This window comes from Penicillium brevicompactum (genome assembly GCF_028827555.1).
Source record: "Penicillium brevicompactum strain IBT 35665 chromosome Unknown utg000003l_segment0_segment0, whole genome shotgun sequence".
Taxonomy (NCBI): Eukaryota; Fungi; Ascomycota; class Eurotiomycetes; order Eurotiales; family Aspergillaceae; genus Penicillium; species Penicillium brevicompactum.
Genome location: NW_026623206.1, coordinates 4,876,975 through 4,894,929, shown reverse-complemented (window position 1 = coordinate 4,894,929; position 17,955 = coordinate 4,876,975). Strand labels below are relative to the sequence as shown.

Here is a 17,955-nt window from a genome sequence, read left to right as displayed (position 1 = left end):
AAAGACCCACTTTAGTGGGAGCACCTGCACGCTGCGGTCGTTCGGACGCTGTATGACCTCAAAAGTGCCCTTCCGTTCAATTGTTTTGACCTCGAGGCCAGCAGCTGCTAAGAAGCCTTCGTTGAATGGATGATTCATCATCTCTCGCCAATTCTGAGGCTCCGAAGGTAGCTCATCGCGGTGTGTTCTTGTATGTGAATGAGATCCATTGAGGCCGGTTGCAAAGGCAGCGAGTACCCCCTCTTCATTTTCCTCGTCGTCCGCTGAGAAGGCTAAATTGCTGATATCTCTAGATCTTCGCTTGCGTGAGCCCGACACGATGTTGCGAGACGAAACATCTCCCACTATATCCCTGGGCGCAGTACGAGTCTCTCGGGTAAGTGTGGCTGCCGAGAGCTCTCTCTGAAGCTGTTCAGCGAGTTGATCTTGAGAATCATGGTCTGGTGGTGCCGGGAAGGCTCCTGGGATTGATTCTGGTGCCGTGCGAGGATTTGAGGTCTGCACTGGCTGAACGGACGGCGTGGGCGACGGTGATATCATCTGCTGAGGCTCCGCTGGCTGCGAAGGGGCTATTTTCTCTTTGGAAGGCTTAGTCAAGCTCTGTGGCTCTGTTCCCTGTGAGTCCGCGATGTTTCCAACTGGTTGAGGTATATCCAGGCTTATTTCAGTGGTGCCCTGGTCAGTATCCTCGTCTCCAATAGCCCATGGCATGGTCTCCAATATATCGCGGACCGGCTCCTTCTCTAGCTCTCGAGCATTGAAGAACACGTTCTCATCAAAAACAACATCTCGCACTGATCGTACAGCTTCTCTGCGGGGAAACCACACCCTCCAGATGTTCGAGGCTTCATAGCCAACGAGATAGCCTATCTCGGCGCGTGGCTCCATCTTCGCGGCGTTCGGAATAGCCTGCTTCCGCACGTACGCTCGGCAACCGAAGATCCTCAAGTTTGCGAGGTTGACACGCTGTTGTGGCTGATTGAAGAATGCCTCTTGGTAAGGGACTATCCACCGGCCGTCTGGTAGCTTCGTGGGCGATCTGTTGATGATCCATACAGCAGCTCTAACAGCTTCAGGCCATAGATTCTTAGGGAGGCCTGCATCGGCTATTAGAGTACGAGCCACGGTGATTATCACCCCCCCAGATCGCTCCGCGAAGCCGTTCTGTTCCGGGGTGCCCACTACACTATGCTCAATGATAAAGCCTTCATTTGACAAGAAATCTTCCACCGTACGCCCAGCAGAGCGTTCGTTATCATATCGGAAGGCACGTATCGGAAGATTCCACTGCTTCTTAGCTAGTGCGACGAACTGACTAACCGCATCTTGACAGCCGTTCTTCTTCTCATGGGTATAGGCCGCGTGGAGGCGTACGCCTTCGAGGTAGAAGTGTGTCATCCAGCGATCTCCGTTATACCCTGGGTCAATTTGAACGAGATCGAAGTGGATACGACCATACTTGCCGTACGGTGTGCCAGTTGTCCTTCGAGAGATTTGGCGTTTAGACTTTGTTAGCTGACAGACTTCGCATTTCTCGGGATTATCGTGATGATTATCTTCGCAGATTCTATCAATTTTGACCCCATCAACCATCTCCGGCAGCTTCTCAATCTTCTGGTCAAAGGCGTGGCCCAACCGACGATGCCAGCGCCTCGCTGAAGCTGCTGAGAGGTGAGGCTTCTCCGAATGCCGTACGGAAAACGCTGCTCGGTGGTTCGGGTTGTAGATGACTGTGTATAGGCCGTGATGTCTCTCTACCTTAAGAACAGCTTCATTGGCTTTGAATATCGCTCTTTCATCAGATTTAAAGCAGAAGCCCTTATCCTCAATCACAGAGAGTGAGATCAAGCTTGTATGGAAGCCGGGCGAGTACCACACGTTGTCTAGGGTGACAGACACCGTAGTGCCTGTACGAGGGTGTTTCCCGGTGATCCTGACCTGCCCATAGCCTATCATCGGTGTCACTGTTTGACCGGTCTTGACGGTGCTTTCTCGCGGCATGTATGTCAAGAACTGCTCGAGATCGTTGCAGATATGACAGGTGGCTCCGGTATCAAGAATCCAGCTATCTTTGAGTGGCTCATCGTCCACTTCTGACGCAGCGATAGATCGAGTATCGTTAGCGAAGAACGCTAGGGACTGGCCCTCTGGCGGTGCCGTACCAGCTAGGTGAGCTGATTCAGCCTTCTTCTGCTGTATTTTGGCGATCTTCTCTTGATCTTGAGGGCTCATCTGCTTGATAAACTCAGGAATCCGTTGAAGAGTACCCTCCCGTGGCTTCCAGCCCTCCGGTCGAAGTGATTCATTGAGGTAGAAGCACGTAGAGTACTGGTGCTGAGGATGAGCGTTACCGCACGGGCATTTCTTCCGGTAGGTCCTCTCCGCGGGCTTAGCCTCCGGTTCACCGTTTAACGAAGCCAGAGCTATCTTTGGCTGCTTCCGTCCCCCGGAGATCGCGAGATCACCCCGGCGGCTACGGTAGCTAGCTATAACCTCATGAAACGTGACAGATTTCTCCTGATCTGCGAGCTTTTCGCGCCAGGCTGTGCACCAAGTATCATCAACCGGTTGTATAGCGTCCAAGAAGTCTCGTATCGCGAAATGGTCTCCGTTAGAGCAGTCAGGTATACCCGCGATCTTGCCTTCTTCGAATAGGCTAACCCACTGGGTCAACCAGTGGTTAGTATCCCCTTGAGGCCTCTGCCTGATCATCTCTCTCCAAGCACGACGAAGTTGCTGCTGGCGATTCTGAGGCTTTGGTTTAAACGTTTCGGATAGCTTCATCAACTTCTTCCGCGGTGAATCCTCGCCCACGACGAGGTAGTGATGATCCGTGGCTAACGAACGGGTGATGAGGCTGTTTAATCGTGACATAGTCTTTAATAACCTCTGTCTGCGCTGATCGCGGCGATCGTACGCTTGAACAGTGAACGTGTATCTCTTGAGCTCCGCATCTTCTAGGTCCATGATATCTCTCTCCCGCTGGCGGTTGTCCCGGGGTAACGAGGGCTCTTCCTGAGCCTCAGGCACCTGCAGAACTTCGTCATCCGCCTTCTCAGGATCAAGGTAATCCCACACATCTTCTGCAACAGCCGCTGATTTGATATGGCCTATCCAGACCCTCCACTGCGCTTCCGACTGAAGCTTCTGGTCAAGCGGGACTTGCATCAGATCTTCCCTCGTGATATCGGACATCTTCGCACAAGATATAGCTCAGATACTCAAAATCTCCTCATAAAACGTTTCCGAAGGCTGCTTGTCGGTCCGGATTTTCTGTGCACTGGACGCAAGAGCTCACAAGGGGTGGCTGGGCGTTCAGGGGTATCCGACCGTGTTGGGTGCTTCGGGGATTCGTTGACTGCGAGATACAGAGCAGGTAGGTGATATATCTCCTTTATACAGTCAGGCAGATCGGGCTCATAACTGTCAGGATGAGGAATTGATGTACTGGCTGGTACTGAACATGTCCAATAGAATCAGGTGATTGATTGTAGGTGTTTAAAGATCGGTTGAACGATCTCAGGGGTCTATACAAATAAGCTTCGGCGTGTTACAACACCGTCCTTCCGAATCTGCCCGGAATACCGTACAAATACTAGTGGGAATTGGGTGATCGATGAATAAGCGTCCCAAAGGGTCCTAGTGGTATTTGACCACTCTCTCAGTTCGTCACGTTCTATAAACCAGATAGAGAAAGCAGCAGCTTCCCACTCGACGGAGAACCAATTAATCTCTTCTCTCTTGTGAGGGCAACTGAACCGCGGATCAGATCTCTGTTGCCAAAACTCTGTGTGATATTCCAAATACTCTCCTGCCCCAGCAATACCTCCTAAGTAACAAAGATCGCTGTTCCATTGGGCCCTAACGGCCGTCAGGTTTGGGTTTGTGGATCGTGTCTGGACCCTTGCAGTTCCTTCCATATTCTTCTCCGTGCCACAAATAGAACCTCCGTGATCTACTATCCCGTGGGTCGTCCCTGGGATCTGCATCGCGGAACCGTACCTGCGTCTGTCTAAAGTCACGCGCGGTGTTTGATTGGTGCTACTGGTGTTTCTTGTGTCCAGAGTCCATGAGAATGAGGTAGTAGCGTTTCAATCTCGCGAGGCGGGAGATGATCGACATGGAACTGCCCCATGGGCCATGGTAGCCGAAATGACTCACTCTATTGTCCTGAAAATTAGGCTTGTGTTCGAGCCACTTAAGTCCCACCTCTGCTATAACAAGTCCGAATTCTGCCGGAATACTTTGACTCCCCTTCAGAGCTGAAGGCTAGCATCTTATCGCCCTGTTCCGAAGCAATCCATGGATATAAACTCGACTAGGACGGCTTGCTGCGGGGTTTGGGTCACAATGCCTGCCGGGGTTCTTCGCATCGATTCATTATCCACTTGTTATTCAAAAGGCACATGTTCCAAACCACAAGTGGGAACCAGTGTTGTGAAGCATGCAAAACCTTTGATTTGTGATTATCCCGAGATTACTGTGACGGAACTGTCTAGTCGCTTTCATGTAACCACCACGCACATGGATAGTTCATGATATTTTCTTCAGTAACACGATCGCCGTCTCATGGCAGATTGGAGAATAAGAATCAAAACCATGCGTCGAACCTTCTTCAGATACGGTAAAATTAATTCAGACGTATAGTCCTTTGACTATTAGACTTCCCCTCTGCCAAGTGCAGACTAAAATGCAGAGACAGTTCCAGGCCCCTGAATGTGGTTAGTGGCAGGGCCCACAACCTGGGTGGATCATGATCGTCCGGCAGATCACATGAGAATCCATCAAATCTAAGTGATCATGCCCGTGGTTCCTCCTGTCATTGAATAGGCAATTTAATCTGAATTATACCAAGCTCTATAGCTCCGCAAGATTGCCAACCGATTCCGGTGTTTTATCGCGTGCTTTTTCCGACCATGGGCTTTTTGAACCACTTCGCAGGTCATAAAATTCCAAAAAAGGACTGCGGAGTGTACTGAGACGAAGAGTGGCCTTTTCTGGTCCGTCCACAGTCGTCGAAACTCAATTGATCTGGCTATTCGCGGACCACAAGAATTGACATACTCCATCAAGAGAACGATGACATCTAAAATTGATTAACCACTGACGCGTGAGGTTTCAGTGGACTAAGGAACGGGTAATTACTAAAATTGGTCGGCAAGGACTTGAACAGCGAAAGCAGGTCATACAGCTGTCTTATCGAATCAGATTGACACTTGTACAATACATTTGGATACCGATTCCACTCGAAAAACTCACGATTTATTTACAGATCTGTACCCGAATTTTGTAGGAATAGATTTGCATCAGACTTCTCGACACGCTTGAGTTGTTCAGTGAAGATCCTCTGCAAAAGAAACGCGCTTTTTCTTGTATCGTTCAGTCAAAAGCGATTGAAGAGAGGCAATCGTCTTCTTAACATCCTCCATCTCCTCTTTGAGGATTTCAACATCGACGGCAGTCTTTCTCTTCAGTATGCGCTTGGGGGCCTTGCTCTCTGGTCTGTATCCTTCTGTCAGCCCTTCTCTCTCTTGCCACCAGACATCAAAGGTGCACTTACTTCACTCGGTCGGCAGGCCTGCAAATTATTCGTTAGAAAGCGACAATGATGACTAGCAATATTGGAGGTGTTTGCTTACTGCTCAGCTGCATATTTCGCATTTCGGTGCAGCCCTGGGGACAGACCATCGACTGACTCCGATTCCCGACCACGTTTGAATGAAACCTTACTGCCGCGTCGGTGGCATTCATTCGCATCTGGAGGACCAAATTTATCTCCCGTTGTAGCTTTGTCTTTCAGCATTTCCAGGACTTGGTCAGTATAACTGCGAGGCCCATCGTCAAGATTTCGATGGACACGACCGGGGGATTCCATGACTTGATTTTTTTTATGCGAGCCTGAGAAAGAAAATTAAATTTTTAGAGAATGAGTGGGGGAATTTCCGCAGAAAAGTTAAGTCTGCTTTAGACTTTAAGCACGCTGACCGACTTCATTGGGAACGTTTGATGATCCATGGAAATCTTGTCTAGGTGGTATTTACTTTTAGCCCGAGAAATTTCTAAAAGCGTTCACCGCAGAAAACGTAGGGATTCGACATTACCGATTCCAGTCAACCTAAGGGGTTCACTTCTTGGCGGAACAGGCCAACCACAGGTACAATCGAGCGTGAATGTCGGCCACAAAGTCTCCGACGCAGTATTTCAACATCCGTTGAAGCACTTCAACCTTCATGAAAGAGACAGTGAACGTGGCTAGAACGGGCAGATGGAGTGCCACCGCGTTGAGCGATTTAATTGCAATTTCAATGATGCGAGAAACATTTTCTTGCGGTATCACTGTCTTTTCAACAGTTGATGAAGTGGTTAGCCACACTCAACGCAGGGTTTTAAAAGGAATGAATCCAGGTTGAAACTTGACTCTGTTGGCCACGAAGTCTCCAAAGACCAGTTCCACGACGTTTAACTCGCTTCAACGCCTATCAACGAGACAGTGGTTCTCGCTACCATCTGCGCAACTGGTTCCTTGGTAAAGACGTAGCCGAAAAAATATAAAAGGAGCCGGATTCCCAGCCCAAAACAATCAGGACTTCGGTCCTCACACTCCCATGTGTCACGGTGTAACTCTTGCTTACGGGCTTGAGGGTCTCCATGGCCAGGGCTATTGCTGCCACGAGCTCAGTGATGTAAGAAGGTGCTTCGCAGGACGGGCTCTGCGTCATCAACTGTGTCTCGCAGGATAGGTCTGCGTCAACAATAATCCTCGCAGGGGGGCGCTGCGTTACCAAGTGAACTCCGCAGGGGGACGCTGTGATGACAAGTGAGACCCACAGGAGACCGCTGCGTTAACAAGTTCTCCGCAGGGACATCTGCGACAAAAAGCCCCTCTAGCCCGTGCAGGCACCTCTTCGTGGTGCTAGGGACCAGTATTCGAGTATCAAGAGTACTCGAAGAAGCAAAGACCTGCGCACCATCTTGATGATGTATTTTGTATTTCAAAATCATCATTGGAGAAATAAAATGAGCCTTAGATAGAAGCAAACTAATTTTAGACTCATAACTTCAAGATTCAACGTTCGTTATCGAGAGCGGTATTCCCAACCTTCCTGTCTTCATGGTTTGCTGTCGGCTAGTCTTCCCGCCGCAATAGAATGTATCTGCCATCAGGGCGTGGAGCGAACAAAATGGTCAGATTTTGGTGCGTCGTGGATATGTTGACCGGGCGTTGATGAACGTTGATGGTCGTTGATGGTCGTTGATGAACGTTGATGAGCGTTGATAAACGTTGATGAGCGTGGACGATAGATAGTATGGACGAGGTATTGATGTGTGTATTGTGGTATATGGCCAGGCGGTGAAGTTGAGTGATGGTCACTAGACTCAGTGTCGGAACGTGGTCGTTACAGTACGGACTAGTACGGGCATAGCCAATTGAGTACTTGAGAGTGTGATTTTTATATACTATAGAAAGTACAGAATAAATAGGGGATGAGCTTAGTTACTAAGGTCGTTGAGAGCCTTAGGATCATCAGGCAGAGGGGGTGCTGAATCTTCCTCGGGCGCACTAGTAACATTGCGACCCTCTTTTGTTGACAGTTTCTCATAGAGCTATACCACGTGATCTCATTAGCGTATCTTATCACCACATGACTATAAGAGAGTTTTCCGGGACAAGCTCGAAACAAAACAAATCCCTCTCAGTACGATAATGTCGCTAGAACAGAAAGAGCCCCAAAAAACCGACTCCTCCGCCGAGACTCCTCCCCCGATTCGGGAATCATGGGCGCGGTTGACCGAAACCCCCGAGCCTATCCCTACGCAGTCTCAGCTCACGGATGAACTCGACACTCAAATCAGAGAGGCCCATGCGCAGCTCGCAAATCTCATACGGCAGCGACGGCTCATTGAGCTCCAACAGCAGGTTTTTGATGAGCAGGTTGCGCTTGAGGTGGCCCGGAAACGGCTCGCGGCCACCTCCAGCAAAGATCGCTCGCCCACTGTCATGAACGACAGACAAGACAGGGTACTTGTTACGTCGATGCAAACCGGGTATAGCAAAGCTGGTATTACCCAAGCTCCAAACACTGCTCTTATTGCACCATCTGAGCAGACTGTCCGTCCTTCTTTCCGTACGCCTCAGCCTAATTCCTCACCCGTTAAACCTGAGAAGACCGCTTTGAATGGCCCCGCGAATTCAAAATTGGAAATATCAGGGGAACCTGCTACAGCTAAAATATTGGCCACATTACCTCACCAAGCCCCCACCAATTCAAACAACCAAACTTCCCCGGTCCCGAACATACCAGTGTACCATGGGCGTGCTCTTGGGGAATTCAAAAATTACGCTAGGAGCCTGGAATGTCACTTTGAGAAATATTCAGGCTGGTACATTACCGACGAGCGCAAAGTCACCCGGGCCCTAAAGCACGTTGACTTCAATCTACAAAATGAGTGGAAGCGACAGGTACGCGACATGTCCAGTGAGCAGGTTTCATTTGGTGGGCTTTGCACTTTTCTTATTTACCAGCTCCAAAATGGAGTCTATCCGGAGGTGGCCAAGGCGCGCTACATGGATAGCTACCAGCGCCCATCCCAATCTGTTACTGATTTCTCCAACTGGATACAGCAGTGGGAGCCACATTTCCACAATAATTTGTCAGAGCGTGACCGCATGCGCCATCTCTTCGAACATCTGTCGAATAGAGTCCGCGAAGAGGCTGACAAAACTCACCTGGACTTCACCCATTATTATGATTTCGTCGTTTACCTGCAAAGGATCGAGGACTCCATTGATAAACGTGCGGGACCATTACGCAAGAAGTATAGCAACCCCAGGAAGCGACCTCACTCCCGCAGCTGAGTCAACCCCATCGACCTTGGTTGCGAGGCAGGTGTTGAAGTGGAGTTCGAAGGTTTCGAAGGCAGCTGGACTGATGGCTGCTGGGCGGAAGGTGCGGGTGAGCTGGCTAACTGAGCGGACGACGTGGATGGCCGCTAATAGTGACGTGGTTTGTTGGCTGTCGGGGATCTTGCCTCTCTCTATGACATATTGTTCGGCCACCAGGCATGGAAGATCGACAATGCAGTCCTGGTCGTTGACCAATGCCGACGTCACCGCGTTCAGTTACGTTGCCGTGGAGAATCCACATCTAGGTGCCGGAATGTTAACCGGCTTCCCTTTCGGTACACGGCGCACGAGGGCGCCTTTCAAACGGAACTTCCCTATGCTTTAGGATCGACTAACCCATGTCCAACTGCTGTTCACATGGAACCTTTCCCCACTTCAGTCCCCGGGATCACTCCCAAGGCTTCGTCACGGACCTCCACGCTTCGAGCGCGAATAATCCATCCCAGGCATATAGCCCCCACCATACGCGCTTTCGCATCTCCCCTTCGACTGCAGGCCAGGGCCCGAAGTCGATATGCAACCCAATCTCTTGGGCCACGCGCACGGCTGAACCAATCCACATCCAGCTGGCCGACTTTGAGTTGATCTCGTAGAGAAGATGCTTGCCAGCAAAGCGGCCCGAACTCGATCCAGATTAAAGTTGTCATGCCAGGCATTGATAATTCCACAAGATGTGCGAATGTATTTCTTACCTTCCTCTTCGCTGTTTCGCTCCATCATGTGAATAGCACCGCAGGCGAACACGCCAAATCGAACAGCCGCCCATTCAAAGGAAACCCCCAACAACGAGCCAGACCGATAAAAATTTTCATACCCCGAGATGAAAATGGGCCAGTGAAACACCAGCAGCACCGAGTGGATACAATTAAAGTACTGCGCCAAGAGACGGTCTGCCAGGTGCTTCTCTGGCAGATCCACCGCATCACCCGTTACCAGTGGCAAGGGGTCGGCACATTCAAGATGTCACGGCCATGATAGCGGAGATTGGAACGCACGTCTGAGAAATCCTGAGAAATAGGCGCATTTGACCGACGCATGATGTTTGTATTGTTTTCGGCCCATTGGGCCCCCAAATAAGCCCCGAGGGCTTCTACCTTAGGCCCATAGCCCATCTACGGATTGGGCCTTGGGCTTTTGGGCCGGTCCGGAAGTCTACATAGTTTCATTCTGCACCATTTGGCATCACTTGCTACGAAAGTCCCCCTGGTATTTACTCAGTAAAGTTCGCACACAGCCTCCAGTTCGATTGAGCTGGTCCAATACAAACACCAATATCCCTCGGTGAAGCTATGATTAGGCAAAACACCCACATCAGACCTACCAGATATAGATGAAGCATTGAATGAGCGCTCGAAATACAATTTGTTGCTCAGGTAATCACGGTGATGCGATAGACTGTTCCTCGCGTAGTCGAATTTGCCGCTTCAGGCGGCTTGCAAGTCACTCACTCTGCTGTAGATTGCCTACATCCACAACCGTCGCAAGTCAAAGTGGATTCCCAACAAAGACAGCGAAGAATTTGAGGGGCTTGGCTCGAAAATCATGGGAGAGTCGTCGCAACCCCGTGAATAATCCCGAGCAACTACGATTTATATCGCCTGTCCTCTCCCATTATCAACATCCACTACTGCACCCAAAGCGATCGATATTGCTTTTTGGGCATAATACCCGAGTTCACGCGATCGAGCATACTCTACTGTGTAGAGGATATGGTTGCAGCCCGATCGGGTCTGGCAAGCGCCATCTTGACTAGATCTGGTAACGACGATTCCGCCAGCATTTACGACGGACTTTGATGATGCGATCCACTTGGATTGGAGCCGCAGCAGACATGCGCGTAACCAATCCCGCCGAAAGCAATCAAATGAATGCTGATTAGGGGTAGAGATTTTAGCATAGGCTGTCATAGACAGTCAGAGAGGTCGCACAGAGGATGGCTCTGAGTAACTTTGTGCAGACATCCAACTCACATTTACAAAAGATCTGATGGAACAGTGATATGCCAAATGTTGTCCAGGGCACGGTGAGGTTTGACAAAATATATTTGATGCTCAAGAGCAGTCGACGTAGGGGACGTAGAGAGCTCGGCCATTCCCTGAGAAAACCGCTTGCACGCATGTCAGAAGACGATTTTGGTGATAGATACACGCGCTCGGGTTGACTAACCTGCAGATGCAGTGACATCGAGGGGAAATGGTCTTTGCACAACTTACTCGGCTTGGATAGAAAAAGCGTGCTTGGGCATCAGATCCAGCCAGCGTATATCCAAAGACACCACAACAGTTCTGACGGTGCTCTTGATGCAGCGTCGTGCATGTCCGGTTGCATCGTGCGTGTCCGGTTGATTCCCTTTCACCTGTTCGTTTCCGCTTGTTAGCTCCACCCGCTGGAATACATCGACCGGCTCAGCAACGCGGAGTAGGATCAGGGAAAACTATCGGACGGCACCTCTTTGCTCGTGCTTTGACTCGGCTATGACTCGACACCCTACCGTCTCCTTTTATCGGTCCGTACCTGATATGGCTAATGTTCATCTGTAGGCTCGAAATAATGGGGTCCCGCCTCACCTTTTCCTTGCACGCAGACTTAGACCCACAGCCTGCTCGTCGACGAAAATAGGACTCGCCCGCCATGAGCCAGACTGAAACATGAGCTCATCCCGGTGCCTGTCGAGCTGCCAGGCTTCAAAAGACGTGAGATGTGAATCGAGGATAATGAGGATCACCCATTGGACGTCAGGAATTTGATCCACAAGGGGGCTATTCTTTCGCGGTGTTCGAATGCCGAGACACGGTGGCATAAGCCCATTGTGGCCTGAGCTTTGTATCGGGTAGACACATCAGCACATGACTGATGCACAGAGTCGACCGAGAGAAGGGCCGAGACGACCTGGACCTTACATTGGCTCATCATCAATGCCACCAGTGTTATGTGGAAATGGTAGACAATATGCGATCGCATCGGTGGAGGGGAGCTCGAGCAGAGAAAATGAGGGCGTCCTATTGTACGATACGAGTCAGCAAGGCTTATCACTTGGACGAGCTATTATGAATTACCTGTTCAAAGAATTTGCAGAGGGCACGCTTTGTACGCTTGAGAAGAGACGGTCAGTAAACTTCGTAATCATGTGAACTTGCCAAACAGATCACTTACAATCCTCTTCGGCAAGGCAATGCAGCACCATTCATGCCATGTCGTGTTCTGGTTCATCGCACTCTCCGGCCGTTGCTTCAAAAAGGCCGGGCTGTGGACAAAACCACCATCATTCCTCGGTCTTTTGGAGTTCCAGGACTGAGAAGACGTGAGATGCCAACCGAGGACAACGAGGATCACCCATTGGACGCCAGGAATTCGATCCACAAGGAAGCTATTCTTTCGCGGGGTTCGAATGCCGACACACATCAGCACACGACCTGCAGCACTGAGTCGACTAAGAGAAGGTCCGAGGTAGACGATCTGAACCTTACACTGACTCATCGTCGATGCCACGAGTATTGAGTTGGAACGGATAGACAGCATGCGATCGCGTCGGCATAGGGGAGCTCGAGGGAGGCAAGGTATTTTCTCCCTTGGCAATCGAGTGACGGCAATATTAGGGGTGTCCTGTTGTACGATCCAAGTCAGCAAGGCTTGAACTACTTGGACGAGTTGTTATGACTTACCTGTTCATAGAGTTTGGAGCATGTTCGCTTGAGACGAGACGATCAATTAGCTTCCTGTTCATATCTTACCGACGGGATCACTTACAATTGTATTCATCAATCCGTCACCATTCATGCCGTGTTGACATGATGTCTCCAGTTCGTCGCACTCTCCGGCTGTCGCTTTGAATAAGCCGCGCTGGGTGCACCGGGCAATGTTTGAGAGCCAAAGGCGCGTGACGAATCATTTGTGACAGAAAAATGTACAGTCGTAATGGGATAATACCTCGCGAGGGGGACGGCGCGAGGTTCATACACTTCGCCGTTCGTGGTGTGGAGACGGTGAGGTCGAGGCGCAAGATGCGATGGGCACGCGTCGTAGTGCCACCATGGTCTTATCTCCGATCCGGCGATAGGACTCCCAACAAGTATGTTTCACAGTGGCGATGGCTGCTCCTGACATAAGATTTAGTAATGGTATTCGAGATTTGAAGCACAAAACATCGCAAACAACTGATATAGCGCAGCGGAGGGCGCGATAAATCACTCACATTACCAGGAAGAATGGATGTCTCAGCCTTTTAGGCAGCGAAGCTCGCAATCAGATTCCACATCCGTTACTGGCCCGCTCCTCTGGTTTATATTGTTCACCTGGGGTAGGTTGCGTGGTTTGAAGCGACGGGGCCGGGAATGGTGTTTAAGCCATGGCTTTGTGTAGAGTGCTAACGGGATGCTATATCCTTCGGGCCCTGGTGCGATGTCAATAGTTCACTATCATTCATTAGCTTGTAGATCGACGAGATAATCCATGACTCACATGTTTTGGTGGCCAAAACTAAGGACGAAGAGACGGCAAAGAGCTGTGACTCTTGCGCTCGTACATTGTTGTCGAATGTCCTCGATTCTATAGGAATCGCATCTTTTTCAGGATCAGTAGAATTCAGAAAGGTCAAGCTAAGATTTATATACGTGCGACGTGCATATACGAGCTTTTTCTTGGGAATGCACACACGGGTTGTACAGTAGATGAGCTCAGTCGGCTGCTTTGGCGAAGGCATCTTCGCATAGACAGACATCTTTAATTGGCTGGTGTGAATGACAGTGCATCTGGTAGGAATCATACCTGTATCTCTCACAAGCATTGTCTGGCTTGCTAATCGACGATGTATTAAATGTCAGTACAATGGAATTTCAGTACCGGCTCGATGGGGAAGAACTTATCAAGTGACTCAGACACAATCCTGCTCGACTTTGCGTAGTCAAGTGAGCAAATTGTAGAGCAAATTGCCGGGGGTAGAGGACGTATTTATAGGCTTCTCGGCTTCTGTCAGTTACAAGCTGGGCAGGCAGTATTGAAGGACGCCTGTCGTAATTGAGGCCTGTTGAAACCCACGTCTTCTTTTAAGTGCAACTATTTGCAGCGATATCTTTAACCTTTAGATTCTCAGCGAGAGAGACGAGTGAGAGCCGTGTTGAAGAACAGGATGCTTAGTTGGTCAAGAAACGTTGGCTGACTGTTGAATCCTTCACGGCCGTCTGAAATTGAGGCACTGAGTACTATTCAATTCGCAATGACAGGCTCATATTTCTTGTTCTGGTACCTCACCTGTGAGTGACTCAACGTTGAATCACCGAAAAGCGCCTTTAATTTCATCTCTCGACATCATGGATTATTATTCTAGCCTCGCTTTAGTGATGTGCTTGATGTGTTGAGCTGTGGGTCTGTCGTCTAGACCGCAAAAAAGCGAGGTCACGGTCGCTCAACTCGTTGAGCCTTCGCCATAGTTGTGAACATTCAATTTCTGAACTTGTGACCATGAAGATAAATTGGGTTTATATATCGGTTTATTGGTGACCTCACCCAGTCAAGAGGGATCAGGAACGTGTATAGTTTGGCCGTGACAGGTCACCTGTCGCTGCGGTCTTAGATCGTAGCGTCAGATAGAGCCCATCCGCGCTCCCTTGTAGGGAGGCAATGTTTCTGTATATTTGCAATGGTTTCTATGTACAGAGGGAAGGTGGGAGGGACAAAACGAGTCTTGACTGCGCGAGAGATGACGAGCTACCAGCAGAGGCGAGCAATTGACTCCCGTGAGGCAGTTGCAGGAGGGAAGGAACCCCTCCGTATGCCTGTGGGCTCTGTGCGGGAATCACGTGACACAGACCCCAATAAATCTCCTCATATCTTCGCAGAGCAGCCATACGATGCTTACCGGAGAGGCATTGTATTAAAAACCTGGTTGAAGGCGCAGGAACATTATACAGAGCTTCGTTTGTCATCCAGGAACCAGGTCGGAATACTTCTATTCTTCAAACTCGGAATAAGAAGTAGCTCGACTTCTTCGTAGCTTAGGTGGAAACTTATTGCCGACAACCTCGGCACGCTGAATGCCGATCAATCCCTTTCTCCGCACCAAAAACATGCTTTGTTATCGTCTTGTCTCCGAGGACCTCCTTGAGGTTTCCTTTTCTACATGCCCTCAATTCAAATAGCAACGACTTTTCAATTTTGCACCATGCCCGTCGCTACCCTCCACCTCCTTACCCTTGCCAAATCTACAGATGCGCAATCGTTCCTTCAGCAACTCAAGCAATCGCCCAATACTCGAGTCATTGTCGCCTCGCGCCCACGTCATGTCGTAATCCACCCAAATATACTAGACAATAACCCTCTCGCCTCCAACTTATGGGACTTACTAGTCCTCCTTCAAATCACCCAACCAACCGAACAAGACCCAATTCCAAGTGTTTTGCGCCACCTAATCACGAATGAATACATAATAACCACCGGAGTCCCCTCGAAGCTCCTCTCCAACTACTCGTCCAGAGACACCCAATTGAAGAACGACGCCTCATCTATACCTCTCACAGGTTCCCTGGATAGTATCCTCCGCGAGGGAAGCAATGTGGCTTCACAGAACCTGGAAGTGTCGCCCGAGCTGCTGAAATTCATGAATGAACTTTCACAGACCCATCAGGGACCCGTGACCATGCTGAACCTGCTGCAATTCCACCATCCTGATGGAAAGAATGATTACTATCGGTACGGCCAGGCGTTCGTTCCTGTCGCGGGGAAACGCGGCGGCAATGCCAAGTTGGTGGGCAATGTGGTGCAACCTGCGTCGGAGAAGGGTGATTCGCGGGGGTCGAGGGGTCGGTCGCAGCAGGATTGGTGGAATGAGTTTTCTATCGTGCATTACCCTTCCATCCGACACTTCTGTGATATGCTTGCTGGGGAGGATTATCAGTCTATCAACGAGAGGTATCGGTTATCGGTGAGTGCAGTATCTGCCCTCCTCACTTTCCTTTCATGTCGAGGTCGTAAATTGTGTACTGACTACTTAGGCCCTTCGTGATACATTCTTGCTATGTTCAACTGAGTTCGATGTTGAGGGCCTCGCAAGCTCCAAGCTATGATTTGCAGGAGGATTGCTTGGATATCTATGAAGGAAAACCGTTGGGATACAGGGGAAACGGGGCACAATATTCTCATGGTAGAGCTAGAGCGCTTGTCCGTCACCGAGGGGTTCACGCAGTCAGGCCTCAGTAGAACCCGTCCAAAATCAGGATGGGAAAATATGGGATCTTTTCTTCTCTTGATGCCAAGAGCTATCCTCTAGAGTAGCTTCGGCTAGATGAGCCTCACACTCATTGATTGTCGCTAAGATGGATCCACTATCCGCTAAAAGCGGCGCAAAGATTTTTTTGCGCATTTAGTGCCGCCCGCGCCTTACGAGACTGTTTATCTTCACCAAGAAGCTCGATTCATGGCCGAACTTCCTCACAAAAAAAGCTACAATATCGTCTCCTGCGACCCTGGTTCCTCTATAGTCAACTCGCTGGAGTACTTCTCAACATTCCGCAGTAGCTTGACTAACCTTTGGCTTTTAGGGACAGTAAAGATGAGCCCTGATTGACCCTCGATCCCTGTCTTGCCGGGATCCTACGCGTGTGTGACCGACAACATGCCCGGGGCTCCTTGAAGATCCCAGGAGGACCTTAGTTGGTCCGAGTTTAACGCTGTTCTCTCAGCTTTGACAGCCCCAGATGTTGACAAATATTTGCGCTACGAAAACAATGCAGTACAATCATGAAAAGAGCATTTAGAAAGGATTGTTGAACTTTTGTAGATTGTAAAAAATCTAGGCTTTATCCGTCTATCTGATGATTAACGCATTCGGGAACTGCTGTATTCATGCCCCACATGGTAGTCGTTCGACCTGCAATGCGACGACCGATAACCCTGGTTGGCTCAACCATCCCAGATTAAAGTTCCTGGACCCTCACTTCTTCACGCCACGGATTTGCTTCCCCATGCGACTGCATTTGAATACCCGATTGCCACAAAACATCCGCCTGCTGTATATAAAGAGCCATCCTTAGTTTGGTTCCAACCAGCTCACCTTCCCTTGGATATGCTTTGGTTTCCCTTAGAACTGCAAGTGAGTCAAGCCGAAATGAATGTGCGCGGGCTGTCAAGAATCCCTTGCCGTCGTTTCAAATAAATCGTCTTTGGATGCCTTCTTTGCAAGATTGAGCTCGATGAGTAAATCCTACGATGACTAGCCTAAATTCAAATGTGGATTGGTGCTTGGTCGACAGGCCGAATTTGGAGGTCCTCAGTCCTACAAGCCACCCGCACCATAACATATTCCTGGGCCTCCAACAAGCCTCCTCACCTCCCAACCTTACGGATGAGATGAGATTTACCATGTCCCCACCACCTCGACCTGCAACTCCAAGAGGGCCCAGTTACTCTCCAGTTAGGCGAGGTGACCCATCTAGGCTCTGCTTTTGATACACGTCTTTGTCTTCCTGCCGCACCACCGGGCGGTTTAGGACAATTGTTCCTTTCCAATGATGCAACGTCTCTCACGCCTAAAATGACCAACTTGGTGGTCAGCGAAGCCCAGAATGCTCAAAATGCAGAGCCCATTATGCCCAGCATTGATCAACCGGAGAAACTTCCCGGAAATAGAGAGCCACGGCAAGGGACGCAGCCACTTCCAGAATCAAACAGGACTACTAGTGCCAGGTCATCATAATCAAGAACCCGCCATATTTCAAAACGCAAAAAGCACTTGAAGAACCAGCAAAAAGCCGCAAAAAGATGCCGCGACAAAGCTAGATCCCGCAACGCGGCCCTTGAGTCTGAGTACAAAGAGCAGTCTGCCCACAATAGTCAGCTTCTAGTTGATATCAACCAACTACGCTCTGAGTTGATGAGTCTCCAGAACGAGATAATGATGCATTCGCAATGCTGAGACGACCCTTTTGAAAGTAATTTGGTGCAGGTGATGCAGAGGATGTCAGCACGGGATGGTTACGCTACTCAAGGTTCCGATCATGTCAGTGACAAGATAATGCCTATTTGTCTTGCGCTAACTGAGACCTCAGCTACCATGAGGG

At 49.8% G+C, this 17,955-nt stretch overlaps 4 protein-coding genes across 4 annotated transcripts; 2 read left to right on the top strand and 2 right to left on the bottom strand.

The window, feature by feature from the left end:
- Positions 1 to 2,179: 2,179 nt before the first annotated feature.
- On the bottom strand, positions 2,180 to 3,195 carry N7506_005533 (uncharacterized protein; the record flags this gene model as incomplete). Its single annotated transcript, XM_056954827.1, has 3 exons — positions 2,180 to 2,193; positions 2,268 to 2,857; positions 2,918 to 3,195. 3 exons carry the CDS (start codon positions 3,193 to 3,195, stop codon positions 2,180 to 2,182), a joined length of 882 nt encoding a protein of 293 aa, XP_056813716.1.
- Positions 3,196 to 5,333: 2,138 nt separating this feature from the next.
- N7506_005532 (uncharacterized protein) lies at positions 5,334 to 5,875 on the bottom strand (the record flags this gene model as incomplete). Its single annotated transcript, XM_056954826.1, has 3 exons — positions 5,334 to 5,502; positions 5,561 to 5,578; positions 5,640 to 5,875. The coding sequence occupies 3 exons, from the start codon at positions 5,873 to 5,875 to the stop codon at positions 5,334 to 5,336; spliced, it is 423 nt and encodes a 140-aa protein (XP_056813715.1).
- Positions 5,876 to 7,705: 1,830 nt separating this feature from the next.
- N7506_005531 (uncharacterized protein) lies at positions 7,706 to 8,857 on the top strand (the record flags this gene model as incomplete). Its single annotated transcript, XM_056954825.1, has 1 exon — positions 7,706 to 8,857. The coding sequence occupies one exon, from the start codon at positions 7,706 to 7,708 to the stop codon at positions 8,855 to 8,857; it is 1,152 nt and encodes a 383-aa protein (XP_056813714.1).
- A 6,205-nt stretch (positions 8,858 to 15,062) lies between these two features.
- N7506_005530 (uncharacterized protein) lies at positions 15,063 to 15,963 on the top strand (the record flags this gene model as incomplete). The annotated part of the gene is made up of 2 exons (XM_056954824.1): positions 15,063 to 15,821; positions 15,892 to 15,963. 2 exons carry the CDS (start codon positions 15,063 to 15,065, stop codon positions 15,961 to 15,963), a joined length of 831 nt encoding a protein of 276 aa, XP_056813713.1.
- Positions 15,964 to 17,955: the final 1,992 nt, after the last annotated feature.